The sequence below is a fragment of the Gastrolobium bilobum genome, unplaced genomic scaffold (assembly GCF_033153095.1).
Source record: "Gastrolobium bilobum isolate Gb01-03AN ecotype WA unplaced genomic scaffold, APGP_CSIRO_Gbil_v1 utg2170, whole genome shotgun sequence".
In the NCBI taxonomy this organism is placed as follows: domain Eukaryota; kingdom Viridiplantae; phylum Streptophyta; class Magnoliopsida; order Fabales; family Fabaceae; genus Gastrolobium; species Gastrolobium bilobum.
In genome coordinates this window covers 40,234-57,641 of record NW_026897622.1, presented here as the reverse complement: position 1 = coordinate 57,641, position 17,408 = coordinate 40,234, and the positions used below count along the sequence as shown (strand labels likewise).

General features: G+C 34.5%; 3 protein-coding genes across 4 annotated transcripts; 1 reads left to right on the top strand and 2 right to left on the bottom strand.

The window, feature by feature from the left end:
* Positions 1–2,395: 2,395 nt before the first annotated feature.
* LOC133308694 (uncharacterized) lies at positions 2,396–3,890 on the top strand. Of its 2 annotated transcripts, XM_061509368.1 has the most exons (3): positions 2,396–2,880; positions 3,021–3,243; positions 3,277–3,890. In XM_061509368.1, the coding sequence occupies exons 1-3, from the start codon at positions 2,524–2,526 to the stop codon at positions 3,633–3,635; spliced, it is 939 nt and encodes a 312-aa protein (XP_061365352.1). In that variant the 5' UTR covers positions 2,396–2,523; the 3' UTR covers positions 3,636–3,890. The 2 variants fall into 2 exon arrangements, with proteins under 2 accessions (XP_061365352.1, XP_061365351.1); XM_061509367.1 differs by having other exon boundaries at positions 3,021–3,890.
* Positions 3,891–5,150: 1,260 nt separating this feature from the next.
* Positions 5,151–10,989, bottom strand: LOC133308696 (serine hydroxymethyltransferase 7-like). Its single transcript, XM_061509372.1, has 4 exons — positions 9,888–10,989; positions 8,676–9,078; positions 6,116–6,208; positions 5,151–5,695 (listed from the first exon to the last, which is right to left on the bottom strand). Exons 1-4 carry the CDS (start codon positions 10,743–10,745, stop codon positions 5,472–5,474), a joined length of 1,578 nt encoding a protein of 525 aa, XP_061365356.1. The 5' UTR covers positions 10,746–10,989; the 3' UTR covers positions 5,151–5,471.
* Positions 10,990–13,288: 2,299 nt separating this feature from the next.
* On the bottom strand, positions 13,289–16,429 carry LOC133308688 (uncharacterized). The gene is made up of 3 exons (XM_061509357.1): positions 16,072–16,429; positions 14,930–15,445; positions 13,289–13,817 (listed from the first exon to the last, which is right to left on the bottom strand). The coding sequence occupies exons 1-3, from the start codon at positions 16,312–16,314 to the stop codon at positions 13,608–13,610; spliced, it is 969 nt and encodes a 322-aa protein (XP_061365341.1). The 5' UTR covers positions 16,315–16,429; the 3' UTR covers positions 13,289–13,607.
* Between the last annotated feature and the right edge of the window lie 979 nt (positions 16,430–17,408).

The window sequence follows — 17,408 nt, the reverse complement described above, 5'->3', positions numbered from 1 at the left end:
GGGTCATATAAACGAGGAAGGATCCTTTGATATCGGCGTCATATTTGAAATTTGACACCTCATCTAAGACTCTCGTTGATCTTTTTTGATCTAATGGCTCTCAAATGAGATGTTAAATTTCAAATTTGACACTGATGTCAAAGGATCCTACCTTATATATATATATATATATATATATATATATAGAGGTAGGATCCTTTGACATCTCACTTGAGAGTCATTAGATAAAAAAAGATCAATGGTATCACATGCTTACAAATCAGAGTCGTTGATCTTTATTGATTTAACGGCTCTTAAAATAAGGTGTCAAATTTTAAATTTGACACTGATGTCAAAGGATCATAGGGCAAGATATTCTTACATCGGGTGTAAGAATTAGGAGGCTTACACCTAATCTTAACCATTGATCTACTTGTATCCAATGGCTCACGTTACTAAAAAAATTAGAGTCTTTTGTTGAGATATATAGAAACAATCAATGTGAGACTATATATCTCAACATCCTTAGATATAAGTGGAATTAACGGACAAGATTGAGAGTGTAACTTACACTGGTGTAAAGTGATCATAACCCTGTATATATATATATATATATGGCACCCGGGTGACATCATCTTCTATGTAAGTTACCTTTGGTTGTGACGGGTGCCCATATTAATGTTTCTTGTGTAATCTCTTCTTTACCTATCCCCAATTCATTATTTACTTTCCAATGAAATCTTAGAAGACCAACATACTTCTAAGGTGTCCCATTCTTCAAAAACCCACGAGCACTCGTCTCAACCAAATTTAATAAGATGTTGCATAACCCGACGCGTAATTTAGTTTGCTTTCCAATGGTCCCCCATCCCCCTCTCTCCCAACTAGCAAAATAAAATATAAAAAAATATATATAGGAAGGAAAAAAAAAGGCAAAGGAAACATATCGTGGCCTTCAATTAGTGACTAAAAACAATCAATCAATTAAAACCCATTTGGTATGATACACATATTATGGGACCCAGATGCAATACTGAACAATCATGAAGCTGATGCATCTCAAAATCTTTTTTCTTTTTACCAATATATCTGTCGCTTGATGGGTAGTAAGGCCTACTCTATCAATGGCATTGATAAATATTTTTTACTTCGCTAATGGCTTGAACAATATGCTATTAAAAATGAAACTTTCTTTTTGTTTTACAAAAAAAATAAAAAAGGAAACTTCAGATTTGGATTATACTACTTAGAAGTTAGAGTTTGGAATTAAATATATTCAATACAGTGTATTAAGAAGGGTTAAGGATATAAGGAAGCAAGCATTATCCTTTATTGTCCCGAAAACAAAGGTAATGAAATACTAATTAATTAAAGGCTTGTTTACTCTTATCTAATAGGAGAAAACATATTTTATGTTAAGATATAAAAGGATGGAATCTACTACTAAAAAAAAATGAAAAAAATAACAGTTCAATTATCGAAGAGTCCATAACATAAGATATAAGTCATCTCTTATAATGTGCCTACTTATATTTTCCTTAATTAAAATGTAAAAATAGCTTATATGACCTTAAAAGACTGATTTATGGATGGTGGAAGATTATGAAACACACAAGTACAAGGAGCCTCATCATTCCAATCCTTCTTTTTGGAAAAATCAACAGAACAATATATATCTAGGAAATACAAAATTTCAAATTTCCATAGAATAGAGTCGAAGAAGAGCCAGCAAATTTCAGTAGCTCGAGGAAGAAATTGAGGAAAGTAGAAACCAAAAAAACACTCAAAACAAAAGCATGACCTGTATCACAGTATCAGAATGGAAAACTGATGTTGTAGAAACAACCCAGTCAAACTTTGCATGACCCAGGAAAATCCCAATCTTACTTATTATATATATGTGTACAAATAAAATATCAAAATCCCGCTTGCTTGCACCCTCTTCTACGGTTACGGTTTGTAGCCTTTAATATTATATAATAAACAAACAATAGAAAGTAATTAAAATGCGTTTGGAGAATTCTTTGTTTAAAGGTTGACAGAAACACGAAAAGAAAAAGAAAAAGATAATTTTGTGTCATTGACCTGGCTAATAATCTTTCTTCATTAGTATTATTATTGTTTTTCTCTTTATAATTTCCAAACCTCACTTTTAATTTTTTTTATTTTTTTTTAATTTTTTTTGGTTTTTGTTTTAGTAACTCTCTTCCTTTGTGCCCATTAAACAATGAAAATGGCATATTACCAATCATCCTTTCCCCTCTGTAGGAAACACCCATCATTGCCCCCAACAATCCTTTTCAACCTTAGAAACCTGAGCGTCTAAGATATTCCATTCTTCCATTCTTTTCACTTTTTTTTTTGTTCTACTTTTTTTTTCCCTTATGCCTCCACTCTCTCTCAATTTAAATATCCCTCTTCTTCACAACCATCTCTCCCCTCCACTTCCCCCTTCATAACTCCAACCATCCCCTTTTTTCTTTTCTTTTCTTTTCTTTTCTTTTTTCCCATTTATTAATTCCCACATAGCTGTGTCAACTTAAAATGGATCCTTCCTCCACCAACTCTGTGAATGGCTTCTACTCGTTTCTGACAAGAGGAATTGACGATCTAGAAAGAGTGTTGATGAGCAACAACTTCATGTCAATCCAATTCCTTCAAAGGGCACTGTCTCTTCTTCGATCCTTCCACACCCAATTGACCCTTCTGGTTCAAAAGCTTCATCTACCAGTGGGTGATAAGTGGCTTGATGAGTACATGGACGAAAGTTCCAAGCTTTGGGAAGCATGCCATGTTCTCAAGTCTGGCATTTCAGGAATCGAAAATTATTACTCTGCTGCTTCAAACATCACTTCCTCTCTCGATTCTCATCGCCACATCACACCCCAACTCTCTCGCCAGGTCAGCTTCATCATAAGTTCATAACCACAACAATAAAAATTTGATTTTATTTATTTATTATTGCATGTTGTCATGAACAACACACAAAAAAACAACCTTTTTAAGAGTCTTGTTGTGTTGTGTTGTGTTGTGTTTTGCAGGTTATTAGAGCTATCTCAGGGTGTAGAAGAGAAGCTGTGGGGTTGGAGGAGGAGAACAGAGCTTTGATGGAAACGAGGATTCAACCTCTTTCGTTGCGTTTCGACGAGAGGGTGTCGATTGAATCGAAGCTAAACGGGTTCAACGGGTTCAGAGCAGTGCTTTATGCAATGAGAAACGTGAGTTCGTTGTTGCTGATGATTTTGGTATATGGGTTGGTGTACTGTTGGCCGGAATCCTCGGATTTTGTGGTGGGAGGGTACGAGGGTTGCTTGTTCCTGGGATCGGCGTTTATGATGTCGACGGCGAGGTTGCAACAGAGGGTGGCGGCGGAGATGAGCCAGATCAATGAGGGGCCTGGGATGTTGTTGTATGAGTATAGAAGATCGAAGGTGGCAATGGAGGAGCTGAGAGGAGAATTGGAGAGGAGGGGTTCACAGGGAGGAGTGATGGATTGGGAAAATGAGGTTGGTATTAGGGATAGAGTGGAGAATCTGAGAGGGTGTTTTGGGGTTCTCAGATCTGGTGCAGATACCATTATTGCACAGCTTGATGATTTCTTTGATGAGATTGTTGAAGGAAGGAAGAAGCTTTTGGACTTTGGCAGTCATAGGTGAGGTGAGGTAAGATAAGGTAAACAAAGAGTGTAAGAAAGTGAGTGAATGAATGATATGATATGATGGAATTGTGAAAGAGAAATACCAAAGGAAAAAAAAAAAAAAAAATTGAAAACAAAGACGGGTAGAGTAACAGTTGATGGGGTATTGTACCTTTTTATTAACCCTTTTATTTTTTATAATTTTCTTTTATCTTTTGTGGTTTTTATTTTGTTTTTCACAGTTACCGTAGTTGAAAGTTGAAACTTAAAAACTTTGGTGCTTCTGCCAAGTCTTTTTCCAAGCAGAAGTCTGTATAGAAGGTTCTCAAATTGAATGTGGTTCTGGGTTTGATTACAATATTGACCATGGATTATTTAATTATCTTCATTGCATGAGAGTTAAATTCTTTGGGAAAGTTTGATTCCTCGTTTAATTACAGCCAGGGAAGAAAAAGACAAAAGTTTTGAAGCGGAGTAACCAAAAAAGTTAAAAAAAAAAAAAAAAAAAAAAGTTAAAAGAACCCCATTATACTCGACATAAGAAGAGGTACACAGTATCAGTCAGGTTAAATTTAAATTCATTTTCTTTGGCAGTGACTGATTTTTCTCTTTATTTTCATTGAATTTTGAAAGAATGCTCTCATCAGTGAGTTTTGCCTCAGAAAATGACTAATCATTGATTCTAGTCGTGAAAGAATAATGGAAAGTAACGGAAAGGGAGGCTTAGGACTGTAGAGAGGAGCACTCTGAGATTCCTGGATTGCTTTAACGCCAAAGGCAGCTTCTTTTGCTCTAAGGAAGCTTTTGTCTGATTCGGTTCACTTTGAAAGCAATGGAGAGGATGATGAAAACTTATTCTCACCACATTCTGACAAGTCTCTCTCTTTCACACTGAGAACTTTGTTTTATTTCAAAACTCTTCTAACTTCCCCCTTTTGGGGTTTTGGGATGTTTAATATATCACAAAAAATTCAGCGGTCATTATCTCATTCCTAACCGTATCTCATGCTTTTTGTCCCTTGCCAGAAATTCATGCCTTGCCTCCTTATAAGGGTTCCACATCAGTGATGCTTTAAAAACAAACAATAAAATAATACTCAAAGTGCAAACATAGAGACAAAATAGAAGAGTAATAATAATAATTGGGATATATTCCAGCATGCAGGGCGCCAGACGGGGCAGAAATGGTGGTCAACCAGCCAAACCACCCTCCAATGAAGCAATGGCTGGCTGCCATACGGTGAACACCCATTTACCCTCATTAAAAGTAACATTGTCAATGCACAGACAATGACAGCTTCTTAATCACAACAAAATATTATAAACTTTGGTATAATAGGATGTTGGTATTCTCATATTTTAATTCCTATGGTTATATAACCCATCATGCATTAGGCTTCATATATAGGAACAAGCAGAGAAAAATTTATCAAGTGATGACTTAAAATAATCTCATGTTCACTTCAAATAATATATCAACATGAGCACTGGACATAATATAATACTTCTCTTAATGTATTTCTGTTATAGCACTGTCATGTAATTACTTAAGTTTCTTCATAAACAAAGGGTAGCCACAAAATATGTGGTTGAAGAAAAGAATATCAACCTCGAATAATTTATACAATCTCAAAGTCAGCAATAAGCGGACAATTGCTGAGAGTGATGTATGGCCGAGGCATCATGATTTGACTTCCATTCGCCTATGTAATTTACAGGAGCTAACTTTATAAAGATAAGAGCAAGGAATAAAAACTGATGGGTTTACCACGCAAAAATAACTCAAAACATGGTAACCCAAGACGTATCATAACGATGTCAAGGATGTATGGAGGGCCTGCTTTACATTATCAAATCAATTATCGAATCCTGGCAATGCAAACTGGGAACTAAATGTCTCAACCCGATTTCTGAGCTCAGAAATGTCTTTATTATTCTTAAGTCCCTTGAGAAAATCTTTGCACGACTTCCCATGTTCCCTCTGTATGCTGCTAGTAATCTGAGCTGCCCTCAGAAGAAAATCAGCTATGATTTCAAAATCATCCTCTAAACAGCCTCTTGATGTCATTGCAGGGGTACCTGAATACCATTGAAATAAAGGGACTTCAGAACGAGAATAAAAGGGGTATTCAGAAGACCCAAAAGTAATTTGTATAAACATGGAATTAAATAGCAATATAATTGGTTCACAAGGGGTAGGCTCTACGCATGATAAACACAGATTTTCTTTCTTTGTATATAAAACAAAAGAAATTAAGGACCAATTACTAAATATGTGGAAGTTGGAGCTACTAGGCAGTTAGAGTTTGGAACAAAGACTTGTTGCTAAATGCCAATCATAAGCTAAGCATGGACCATTAAATGCTAAACTAAATGGAATGGAAAACATAAGATATCTGCTACACTTGAAAGCATCTTGCACCAGAAAAATTACGTAAATTGAAACTATACCAATACCAAAACTTCAGAGTTCAGACGTACTATATGAGAGGTACTCACCAATTCTCACTCCTCCAGGAGAAATAGAACCATAAATGGCACATTTATTGAGTGTGATGTAACACGCCTCGCAGACCTTCTCATAGTTTCTGTCTGTATTACATAATAAAATGATTTAAAGAGCATGCTCATGTCAACTTCAGGGACATTATTTATAAGAGAAAGGAAGAGGAGTATAAGAAATCATGAGTAAGACACAAATACATGCATACTGGAATCTAAATATTGAAATACCCAGTAAAACAAATAAATAGATTAGCATCTTTACTACTCTAAAGTCAACACAATAATAGGGGCTGACGCTTTGTATCTATTTCTTTTCTTCGGCCCGGCCTCCTACCTTTCTCTTTTTTGGATATTGTAAACCAAACTTCTGTAAGAGCTTGATGCATATAGTTTACAGGGGGGAAAATAGTAATATATATATATATATATATATCCCGAACACATATCTTGAATTTGCAAAAGACAACTTCCCATATCGAATTCAAGCTGGAACTTCATGCAACACATGCTAAATCTATCCACGATTTATCTAATGAACACAAGTTTGAGTTAAGTTTATATATTTAGAATCCAATTAGAGCCCGTTTGTTTCGCCTTCTAAAAAAAGTAACTTTTATCTCTTCCTTAATATAGAAGTGTTTTTTACAAAAGTTAAAGCTATTTATATTTTATAAAAATATTTAGTTTTTGAAAAAAAATATTTGACTTTTGACTTTTGCTTTTTTAGAAGTTAAAATTTTTAGCTTCTGAAAAAAGTAGATTTTTGAATTTTTTTGTGACTTCTGCTTTTTTTAAAAGCAAACATCCAAACGCACTAAAAATGAGAAGTGTTTTTTTTCAAGAAAAAAAGAAGCTTTTGGAGAGAAAAAAGCCCATCCAAACGAGCTCTTAGTCTGGAGTTGCAAGCACGGAAATACTTGGATTTGTGCTGATAGAATCTCTTGATCAGAAAGCCAACAAGAAAAATATAAGGATGGCCAGAATATCAAAGCAACTGATCCAGTAAACACCGTGCATGCTTCCATAGTAGTTTTAAATGAACAAAATTTTTGCATACAACTATTTTAAGCCTTAGTCAGTCAGTTTAGATATCTTAGGCATGACAACAGGCGTTTTCTCCATTCTTTATTCATCTTAACCTGGTCCTAAATCATCATTGTACAGCTTGCAAGCCAACCTCTCTTCAAGCATACCTTTGATTAAACTTTTAATCCACCAAGTCCCTTGGCCTTAACTTATCCTTAAATCTTAAAATTTTTTCCCTAGCCTCTTAATCTTAGTTGCTGTTTGACATCAATAAATTAGGAAAGACCTAAATAAAGAAAAAAAAAACTTGGAAATTAAGGATCCAATTCAGTTTATCTAAAACACACATGAAGTTCATCTATAGGGTAATCACAGTTTATGTCCAGCTCAGTCATAACATTGCCAATCTGATAGGAACCAGGTAATTCCAAGACCAGAAAGATAGAAGAAAACTGGAATGTAAGTAGTGTAGTGAATCTGTAATAACAGAATGCAGAGAGATATGGGTTATTCAAGAGAACCCTGCTCTCCTACAGCACCTTGCTATACAATAACACCCAATGCATGCCTGCTTTCCCTCCAAGCCATCCTTGGTTATAAACCCTCCCTAGTAACTGAAATCTGCTATCCCTTCACTCATAGGCTGCACATTCTGCCAGCCGAACAATTCCAAAAGGCTATAAGTAACTAACTCTTTTCCCTCCCCCTCGATGCTTACAGCTCCGATCTCACCGGAAGGTATATCACAATCACACCGGAAGGTGGGATGGGTTTTACTTATTTTTTCCAGTTTGAAATTTTGAAAGTCTAATAAAAGGGGAAGGTACAATCATGTCACAAGCATATTTGTTAAACAAAATGATTAAGATAAAACATGGGCTATGTGCTGGCAAATAATCCTCAAGGGAAGAAGAATGATATTTTAAAACAAAAGGTGGCAAAATGAAAACAAGCAAAATCAAAGAAAGTTTACTTCATAATTACTTTCCCCATTTATTTTCATAATTATTATTACAGCCCACCTAGTGGGATAAGGATCGGGTCGTTGTTGTTGTTGTATTAAGTATTATAATTATTATAAGGTTTGGTTTCTATACACAAGTGGTGGAGTTCATAGTTTATACAAGCTCCTTGATTGTATACTTCACAAAAATTATGTTAGTGCTGATATAATCAAATAATAGTATTTTTATGATTTACTTAACTATAAAATGATAAAAAAGTAGTTAAACTAAAAACATTTGATTGTTTTTCTGCTATGATTTTATATTAAAAAAATATAAAACTAAAATTAAGTTACATTGAAATATATAACAAGTTTAACTACAATGAGTATACAATTTTAACTTGTCAGGGACAAAATCATAAAAATTTAAGTCACTTGTGTGGTTGCATCATTTCCCATTGCCAGTAAGCCAAATAATAACTCATTGTTATTAATGAAAAACAGCATATTCATTTCAAATTCAGATATACTTTTAACATATATTTGCAAAAAATAGAAGCAGATTGGGAGGGGAAAAAATACCAATTAAGCCTAGTGCGGTTAGATCCCAGAGCAACAGATGATTATCAGTCCCATCAGTCACCAATCTGCATTTTCTTCTCGACAAGGAGGATGCTAAAGCCTGTGCATTTTTCTTCACCTGCTGCATGTATGCTTTGTACTCTGGAGTTGCAACTTGTTTTAAAGCTATGGCAAGAGCAGCAATGTGATTATTGTGGGGACCTCCTTGTAATGATGGATATAAAGCAAAGTTAATCTTCTCCTCAAAATCATAATTACTATCATCTCCGTGATTAAGAGCCAAGCTTTGCTTCCTTGGTTTTGTCCCTCTTCTATAAAAGATGATGCCTCCCCTTGGACCACGGAGACTTTTGTGGGTTGTTGAGGTAACAATATCACAGTAATCAAATGGACTAGCTACTTCCTGTAACGAACAACTGTCAATATACTTAAAAGCACATTCAGAGTTTCAGACAGGAAATGGGAAATTAAAATTGTTTACAGAGAGCCAAACAAATAAAAAGAACAGCATATTTGGCACACAAGCATTTTAGAAATGAAGGAAATCCAGCTGTACCAGAGTTCAAACTCATATGACATTTCTTCAATTAATAAATATTATACACCAGAAAGTCCAGGCTAAAATCAGAAACACAAGCTTAATCTATGCATACTACTGGATCCATATAAGCAATTAGACTTCCGCCAAACATATGTAAGCAGTAAACCACACTGCCCTTAGTTTGCTTCGTGAAGGTGATTAATGGAAATAAAAAATAATTATCCAATTTCGTATAGAATTTTCCTTCACAAAGGCAATTTCATCAAAATCCAAGCATAAAAGTATGCAGGGGAGAACAGAAAAAAACAAAGAAATAAGAGGTAATTTTGCTTTTGATGTTTCCTACCTGCTAGAACTAAACAGAAATAAGATGTAATATAACTAGCATCTGCTGTGGCAAAAAGTCAAGTTCTTTTAAATTATTTTTACTTTCATCAAACACATAGTAAGAGAGGAGAAAGTCTGACGATGTAGATAGTAAAGGCAGCTTCAATGTTCTAAAGCCCAAACATAAATCAAGGAACTATATCTTACAAGTTCTAAAGCACATAACTACCTGCCTCTACCTTCCAAAGAAAACTAAATCAGAGCTCCATCGACCTCATAAAAGCTTAAAGAGTTATAAAATTCATAATTTGATTGTATCAGAAATAAGACATAAGATAGAGCACCTTAGCTGCCACAAGACCACTGATATGAGCCATGTCACACATCAACACTGCCCCACATTTATCAGCAATCAACCTGAACCTCCCGTAATCCCATTCTCTGGGATAAGAACTGCCACCACAGATAAGTATCTTGGGTCGAAAATCAAGTGCTTTTTCCTCAAGCTTGTCATAGTCTATATACCCATTTTGAGGATTGACCTTGTAAGGCAAAGTCTCAAAAAAAATGGATGCAGCAGAAACTTTCTTCCCACCAAGAGTATAATAACCATGACTCAAATGTCCACCAGACGGGGAATCCAGACCCATAATTCGATCCCCAGGATGCAAGAGACCAGTGTATACAGCAAAATTTGCAGAAGTGCAGGAATAAGGTTGAACATTCACACCCCATTTGTTGGGATCAAGATCAAAGGCAAGCAATGCACGCTTGCAGCATAGAAATTCAATTTGATCAATATAGTGATTACCTGTGTAGTATTTGGCTCCTGGCATTCCCTCAGAGTACTTGTTGGTCAAATGGCTACCAAGAGCTTCCATCACTGCCCTGCACACGAAATTCTCAGAAGCAATCAATTCGATTCCTCTGAACTGTCTTCCCTTCTCTTTCTCCATGATTTCGTAAATCTCAGGGTCTGCAACCCTTAGTGGCTGGTTCCCAAGGCACGATTGTTGTTGTTCCTCTATCAGCCTCTTCCTCTTCTTCACGCGCACAGGCCAATCCATGAAGTTAATGGTTTCAGCTTGTTCTTCTTCTTCTTGTTCGTTTTTGAGTTTGATCACCTGGAATGAGAACGAGTTGTCACTGAGTTGGGTGGTGGTGGCGTTCAACCCGAGAGATAGACCCGGTTGAGAATCCATGGATCGACCCGAAAAGACGAAAAAGGAAAAGTTTGTTTCTTGATCGGAATTGAGATTATGGGTAGGTGCAGAAACAACAACAACAGGAACAGAGAGAATAGGGGAACGATGAGGAAGAATAAGTTTGAATAGAAAAAGAATGCATGAAATGCGTAAAAAGGGTTAGGGTGAGGATGAGGGTGACAGAGGAAAAGAAAGGGAAGGGGAAATGAATATGGATGCTATTAAGAGACAGAAACAGAGTACAGTGTGTGGTTTTGGTAGCGTGAGAGCTCTGCATATGCTTTTGTTATGCGAGTGAGTGAATTGAACGTAAACACATGAATTGGTGATAATACAAACAAAAACTAAACAAATATTAACATTTTTCCCATTAATTAATAAAGTAAGGGACCATACCATCCGAGGAGAGAAATTCGCAAGTTGGGTTCACCAGGACGGAATGAGGTCTAGGTTCAGTTAGTGGGGTTAATGGTTAACAATTTATAATTCACATGGTTATCACTTTTTTCTTTTTATTTTTTTTTATTTTTTTGACCATTACCATTTTCTGTCTTCCCAAATGTGAACCACTGGGCTTTAAAAATATCTTATTGTGCCCTGATGTCCATGCAAATGACGCCAGTTTGCGGAACAAATTTATTAATTTGACTTTATTCAAATTGAACATGGTTAGAAATGCTAATTGCTAATGATAGATTTTTTAACTTTTAGGACAATTTATTGGAGGGGGGAAATAGTGCAACTTATGTAAACAATATTAATCAATGTTATACTATATTTAAGTTAAATAGCATAAATATATTACATTACTAATAGATTTTTTTTTTTTAAAAAAAAGAGTAAATATCATTTTTGGTCCTCAGCAAATTTCACGATGTCCGCTTTAGTCCCTAGTAAATAAAAAGGCTCATCTTTGTCCCTAAGAAATTCAAAATGAACCCATTTTAGTCCTTTTGAGGGACTAATATGGATCTTTTTTGAATTTGTGAGGAACCACGATTTCAACTAAATGAGTCCATTTTGAATTTCTTAGGGACCACGATGAGACTTTTTATTTGCTAGGGACTAAAGCGGGTATCGTAAAATTTGCTGAGGACCAAAAAAGATATTTACTCAAAAAAAAAAAAACTAGAATGTTCACTCAATTTTGATTTTATTATATTATTATTGTCATTTAATTATGCATTATCATGTTATTAATGTTTTAAAGTGATTTTTTTTTCCATTCTAAATTCTTTTAATATATAGATATTACATGAGTAAAAGTATTACAAATTAGATTATATTTAATATAATTTGTATACGCTATAATATTTTTATTATTATTAAAATTGTATAAAAAAAATTAAATTTGAAATATATTTCAATATTATACATTGTCAACTTCTATATCGAATATATATTTAGAAAAATATTAAACTTTAATATGACTTATCCAACAATTACTTTTAAAGATTGACAAATTCTGATTGAAGTTTGTTAAATTTTTCTGCCAGCATTAGTCATATAGCTTTGAAACTATTATATGAAAAAAAAAAGGTTCACTAGATCAAGTATCCATACATCGCCCAAAGTAGGAACTCGCTGAGATTGAATTTGGTAGCATCTATGATGCACCGACACTGACACGAGACACACGATACGATATGACACGACACATCGACACTTAAATTCTAAAAAATATCATATTCTGACACATTGAGATACGTTTTGATATTAAATAATATTTTTAATATATATAATATAATTTATATTTAATACATATAACAGCCCATAATAAGTCATTTAACGAATCAAATTTTCAAATTTTATAACATAAATATAAATAAAAATAATTTTGCGTATCTTGTTAATTTTTCATGTCAAATTTCATAACAAAAAAAAATTGATTTAGAAATTATTTTTCATGTTTAGTTAATAAAATAAAATTTAGTTCTAAAAAAACGTGTCGGAGCATGTCGGATAGTGTCGAAACGTTGACCGCGTGTCAAAAAAAGTTGACTGCATGTCAAAAAAAGTATCGAAACGTGTCGGAACATTGATCGCGTGTCCTAAAATATTGACCGCGTGTCGAAACGTGTCCGTGTCGGACACTGTGTCCCACACGCATTTTTTTCAAAAAAGTTCGTGTGCGTGCAACTCAGGGTAGCATGGCAAGTAGTGGATAATGAATCTTTTCGCCTGTCTTTTCCTTTTGGGGTTTTAACGTTGTTCTCCCCTTAATTTTAATTTTTTAATTTTTTTTGTGGGTAAATTTTCATTCTCCAATCCAAACTGCAACTGTTTGCCTCTTTAAAATTTAGTTGGCATTGCCTCACAGTTCCATGAAAGGATTTTGCTAGAGAACAGTGGAGCGTTGTAACGCTGGAGACTAGAGTTTTAACAAAGTTATCAGGCAAAAACATATGAACTCCACTTATTCTTAGAACTCAAACCTCAATTGCTTTTTGGTTGGTGACCAATGAAAAATTAAGGTGTTTCTACATTCAAGCTTTGTCTATGATCACCCTTCATGAAACGTTAAAAACTCTATGCGTCGAGATGAGGGACAATACCACCAGAAATTTTCAAGAAGAAAGAACCATTTCTAAAACTGGTAAAAATGGAATGCACAATAAACTCACCATTTTCTCGTCATCAAAATGAATTCCCTATTTCCATGATGAAACAAAAATGGGAGTGCAGTTGGACACAAGTTAAAACTTGCAAGGTCCATACTACAAGGGCTAATACTCACTCACCTGGGGCCAAAATACCCAAATATAGTACATAAGAAGCATTTTAAGTTGACCAATGACAAGATATCAGGAAGGAAGGTGAAACTAGACTTTTAATGAATATGTGAGAAAGTTCAAGAGACTATCTTTCATCTATTCCAGCAGCTGTTGAAGGATGCTCCTTGGACTTGTCAGAAGCCACTGGAGATTTCTTATTGCCAGGCCCTAAGGAAACCTTGACAAGTGCTCGCCTTAGAACCTGATCTTTGAGCAAGAAACCACGTCGGGATTCTTTAATTATAATCCCTTCCTTGAACTCTACGGACTCCTCACGTCCAATGGCTTCATGTAGCTACAACAAAAGTAATCCAAAAACAAATTAAACAATAGTTATGTGGATAACGTTCTACAAGCTTTCATCAAACAGCAGGAGTATCGTCCCCATTTTAGTTTCAAGCATGGGGCAATGAGAAGCAAAACTATCAACAAAATAACTTTTTCACTTTCAAGAGGAATAAATAATATGTTTGAAGTTCAACTTGTGTTCTTTTACTACAAGAGTACAATCAAAAGGCAGTGTAGTCTCTCGGGATGTGGTAGGACGACCAAGAATCACATTATAAAAAAAAAGTTATTTAAAAAAAAATCAAAAACTATAATTTGTAAATTTGGTTGGCAGCCTGAATGCATTAGCCATTACAGATTGATAAAACTCCTTGTTATTTAAGGATAAAAAAAATTACATCCCTTTCAGTAGTTCAACACTAAAAGTAATTTTCACTAACTATACCCAAACAAGAATAACCTAACCCCACTCACATCACCTGTAAAAAAAATTTCCCAAACAAAAAAAGATTTGATTCTTCCAAAACCAATTCTTGCAAAAATATCTCTACAAAATCTAGATATGCAACAGCTCCAAACACACATCTCATCTAATGGATTTTTTGCATTTCTTAAAAAAAGTTGCCAGTGAGATCATATATGTGAGCACTATAACCATAAATCCATAATCACCAGGAAGTAACTTATGATAAATTTAAAGATTGCAATACTTGAGCAGTATCTCTATAAAAGCAACATATATACCAAAAGCTAGCCTAACAAGCAAAGCACTGTTCCCAATTTTTGTCACTCATGACACAACACAATCAAGATATTAACTTGATCTCTAACTCCCTAAAAAACAGAAATCAAGGAACACATTTTTCAAGAAAAAGGCCAATCAGAGATGATATTCTCATATCAGATCCTGGATGTAAAATTCTTGTCCTTCCTTTTCTTATTTGTGGGGGATTGGGGAATGATTGTCTGATATTGAACACAGCAAAAATGAGTCCTGAAGCATCCTCTCTCTGTATAAAATTGTTTCAAATACCAATACCAATACCAATACCAATCAAAAGCAAAAAGGAAGATATTCCTTATATAAGATCAACATAGGTGTTTTCAAATTTCACTTACCAAGGGATTAAAAGGCTTGCCCACGGTTGCTACCACAGAAACATGATGGCTCCTCAAAATCTCTACGAATTGCTTGTAAATACCTTGATAGCTTGCATCAATTTTCTTCTCTTTTTCCGTCACTGCTTTATTTTGTTGTTTGGCTCTCTCAAAATTGTCCACCATCAACAGAAGTTTCTCAATGACTTCTTGTTGGGCGTCAGACTGGGTCCTAAGTCTCTCTTTCTGAGTTCTTTTCCTAAAATTATCAAAATCCGCTTGTAAGCGAAGATATTCCTCCTTAGAACCAACTTTCTTTGCCGACAAAGTTGATACTTTCTGAATCAACTTATTTTTTTTATATGCCATTGAATGTATTCTCTCTTCAATCCGAGATACAGTTTTATCATCCCCATTAAGAAGGGCTTCCTTGTATGCTTCAGTGAGGGCCATTAAGCTGGGTAAAGATTTTTCATCCTCATCATCATCATCTGTCAATCTAACATCATTCTGAGTCTCCTCCGTTGCATCTTTTGTCTATGGAAGACAAGACAGATAGAGGATTTAGCTAGGGGTATAATTCAGGAACAACTACTGAAACAAAAATAACCTATTGCAACTTAAAATAAACAAGCATCATGAGAATTAGTAATTTTAACACATGCAGTGTTGATGAGGAAGGAAGGACAAGGGGTGTAAAATAAAATCAAAAGGGTAAAAGCAAATGAATCTGTATACTTCAAACTTCATAAAGTAATGATATTATGATATCACTTATCAGTATCACAAAGGTACAAGAAGGTAAAAGGAAAAATTAAATATTGAGGATTCAATATATATTATGGCATTGTAGCAAGGATAGTACTGGCTCAAAGTTACATACTTGTGAAAAATCAAAGATATAAGACACGATCATACAAATAAATTTAATCTTCTACTTAGCTAACTATACATCATGATATTTTACAAAGCAGAACCTTTTGCTGTCACTTATATTATCCTTACCACTGCAGAGGATCAAAATAAATATATTATTTTTAAAAAAATAAAATTGATAACAATTAGGCTGGTTTAATTGCATCAAGTGCAACAATTGTACGATGAAAACAACAATTACGCAAGGAATAGAGAGAGAGAGAGAGAGAGAGAGAGAGAGAGAGTACAGTTGGAGGGGAATCTTGGAAAGAGAGATAAGACTTGAAAAGGGTCCTTCGATTAACACAAGAAAGCGGGGTTGGAAACCCTAAGATAGTAGAAAGGTTGGAAGCATAAATGGGGCGATGGGAAAGAGAAGGAGAAGGTAGGATTTGGGGTTGTAGGGTTTGAATTTGAAAGGGTTTTGAAGACAATGCAGTAGAACAAGGACAGCAACCCAATAGAGATGGAATGGAGATAAAAGCAGCCATTGTTTCCTTCTCTTCTCTTCTCTTCTGTTGTTGTGTGGGTAACAAAAAGAGTGTTCTGGAATCAATTGTTGTTCCTGGCCATGTTGGACAAACTATCTCTTTCTTTGCTCTCTTTATTGGTGTTTCTGCACGAACTCTGTTTTTATTAGTGGTTGGGGGAAAAACGTGGTTGAATTTATCAAAATATGTTGGAAATGAATCTTGCATGTAATTTAACATCATCATATAATCTTAACCATTAATAATTAAATCAATGGTGATAATTATGTAACTTTCTTTCTTTTTATCTTTATATTTTTTCTTTCTCCTCCCTTGTCACCATTAACTCACCCATGTATGATTATGATTACCTCACATAACATGATCATGTTAATTAGCACATAAGAAAATCCACTCTCAAATATTTTAGAAAATCGAGTATTATCCAAAAATATTAACATAAAAGACATATCTGCCCTCTCTAAAGTTATATTTTTGTCTCTTCTAAACTATACTATTGTTAATAAAGATAATTTTTTAATAGTTTTGTACGTATATATATATATATATATATATATATATATATATATATATATATATATAGGGTAAAGTGTGTATATTTTAAAAAATGTAAAGTTGTGTCATTTTAAGTGAGAGAAAGACATAAATAAAGAAAGAGAGAGTGGACAAAAAAATAAAAATATAGGTCCACCTCTTTGTGAGAGTGAAAGGATATAAGTTGTGTCATTTAAAAGAACAAACATATTTTCCATATATATATGAACATGTTATTCTGTCTATTTCTATTTTGTCTACTTTTACCTATCTCTCTCAACATCATTGGATTACAATTTCATTGGACGGTTGAGACTCAAAAGATAAATAAAAACTCTTTTACTCTTTTCCCCTCTCTCTCTCTCTAACTCCAACCCTTTCTCTCTTGTCCCCTGTGGTGAAGAAGACGTCGCCTTTACAACCCTTGCGCAAACCCAAATTCTCCAAGAGCCGTTTGAAAATTTCTTTCTTCTTGTAACATTAGCTTCAAAAATTGGGGTGTAGTCACTGGTTTGGTAATTTTGCTACTATTGGGATTGAATTTTACTGCCCCCTGTTGT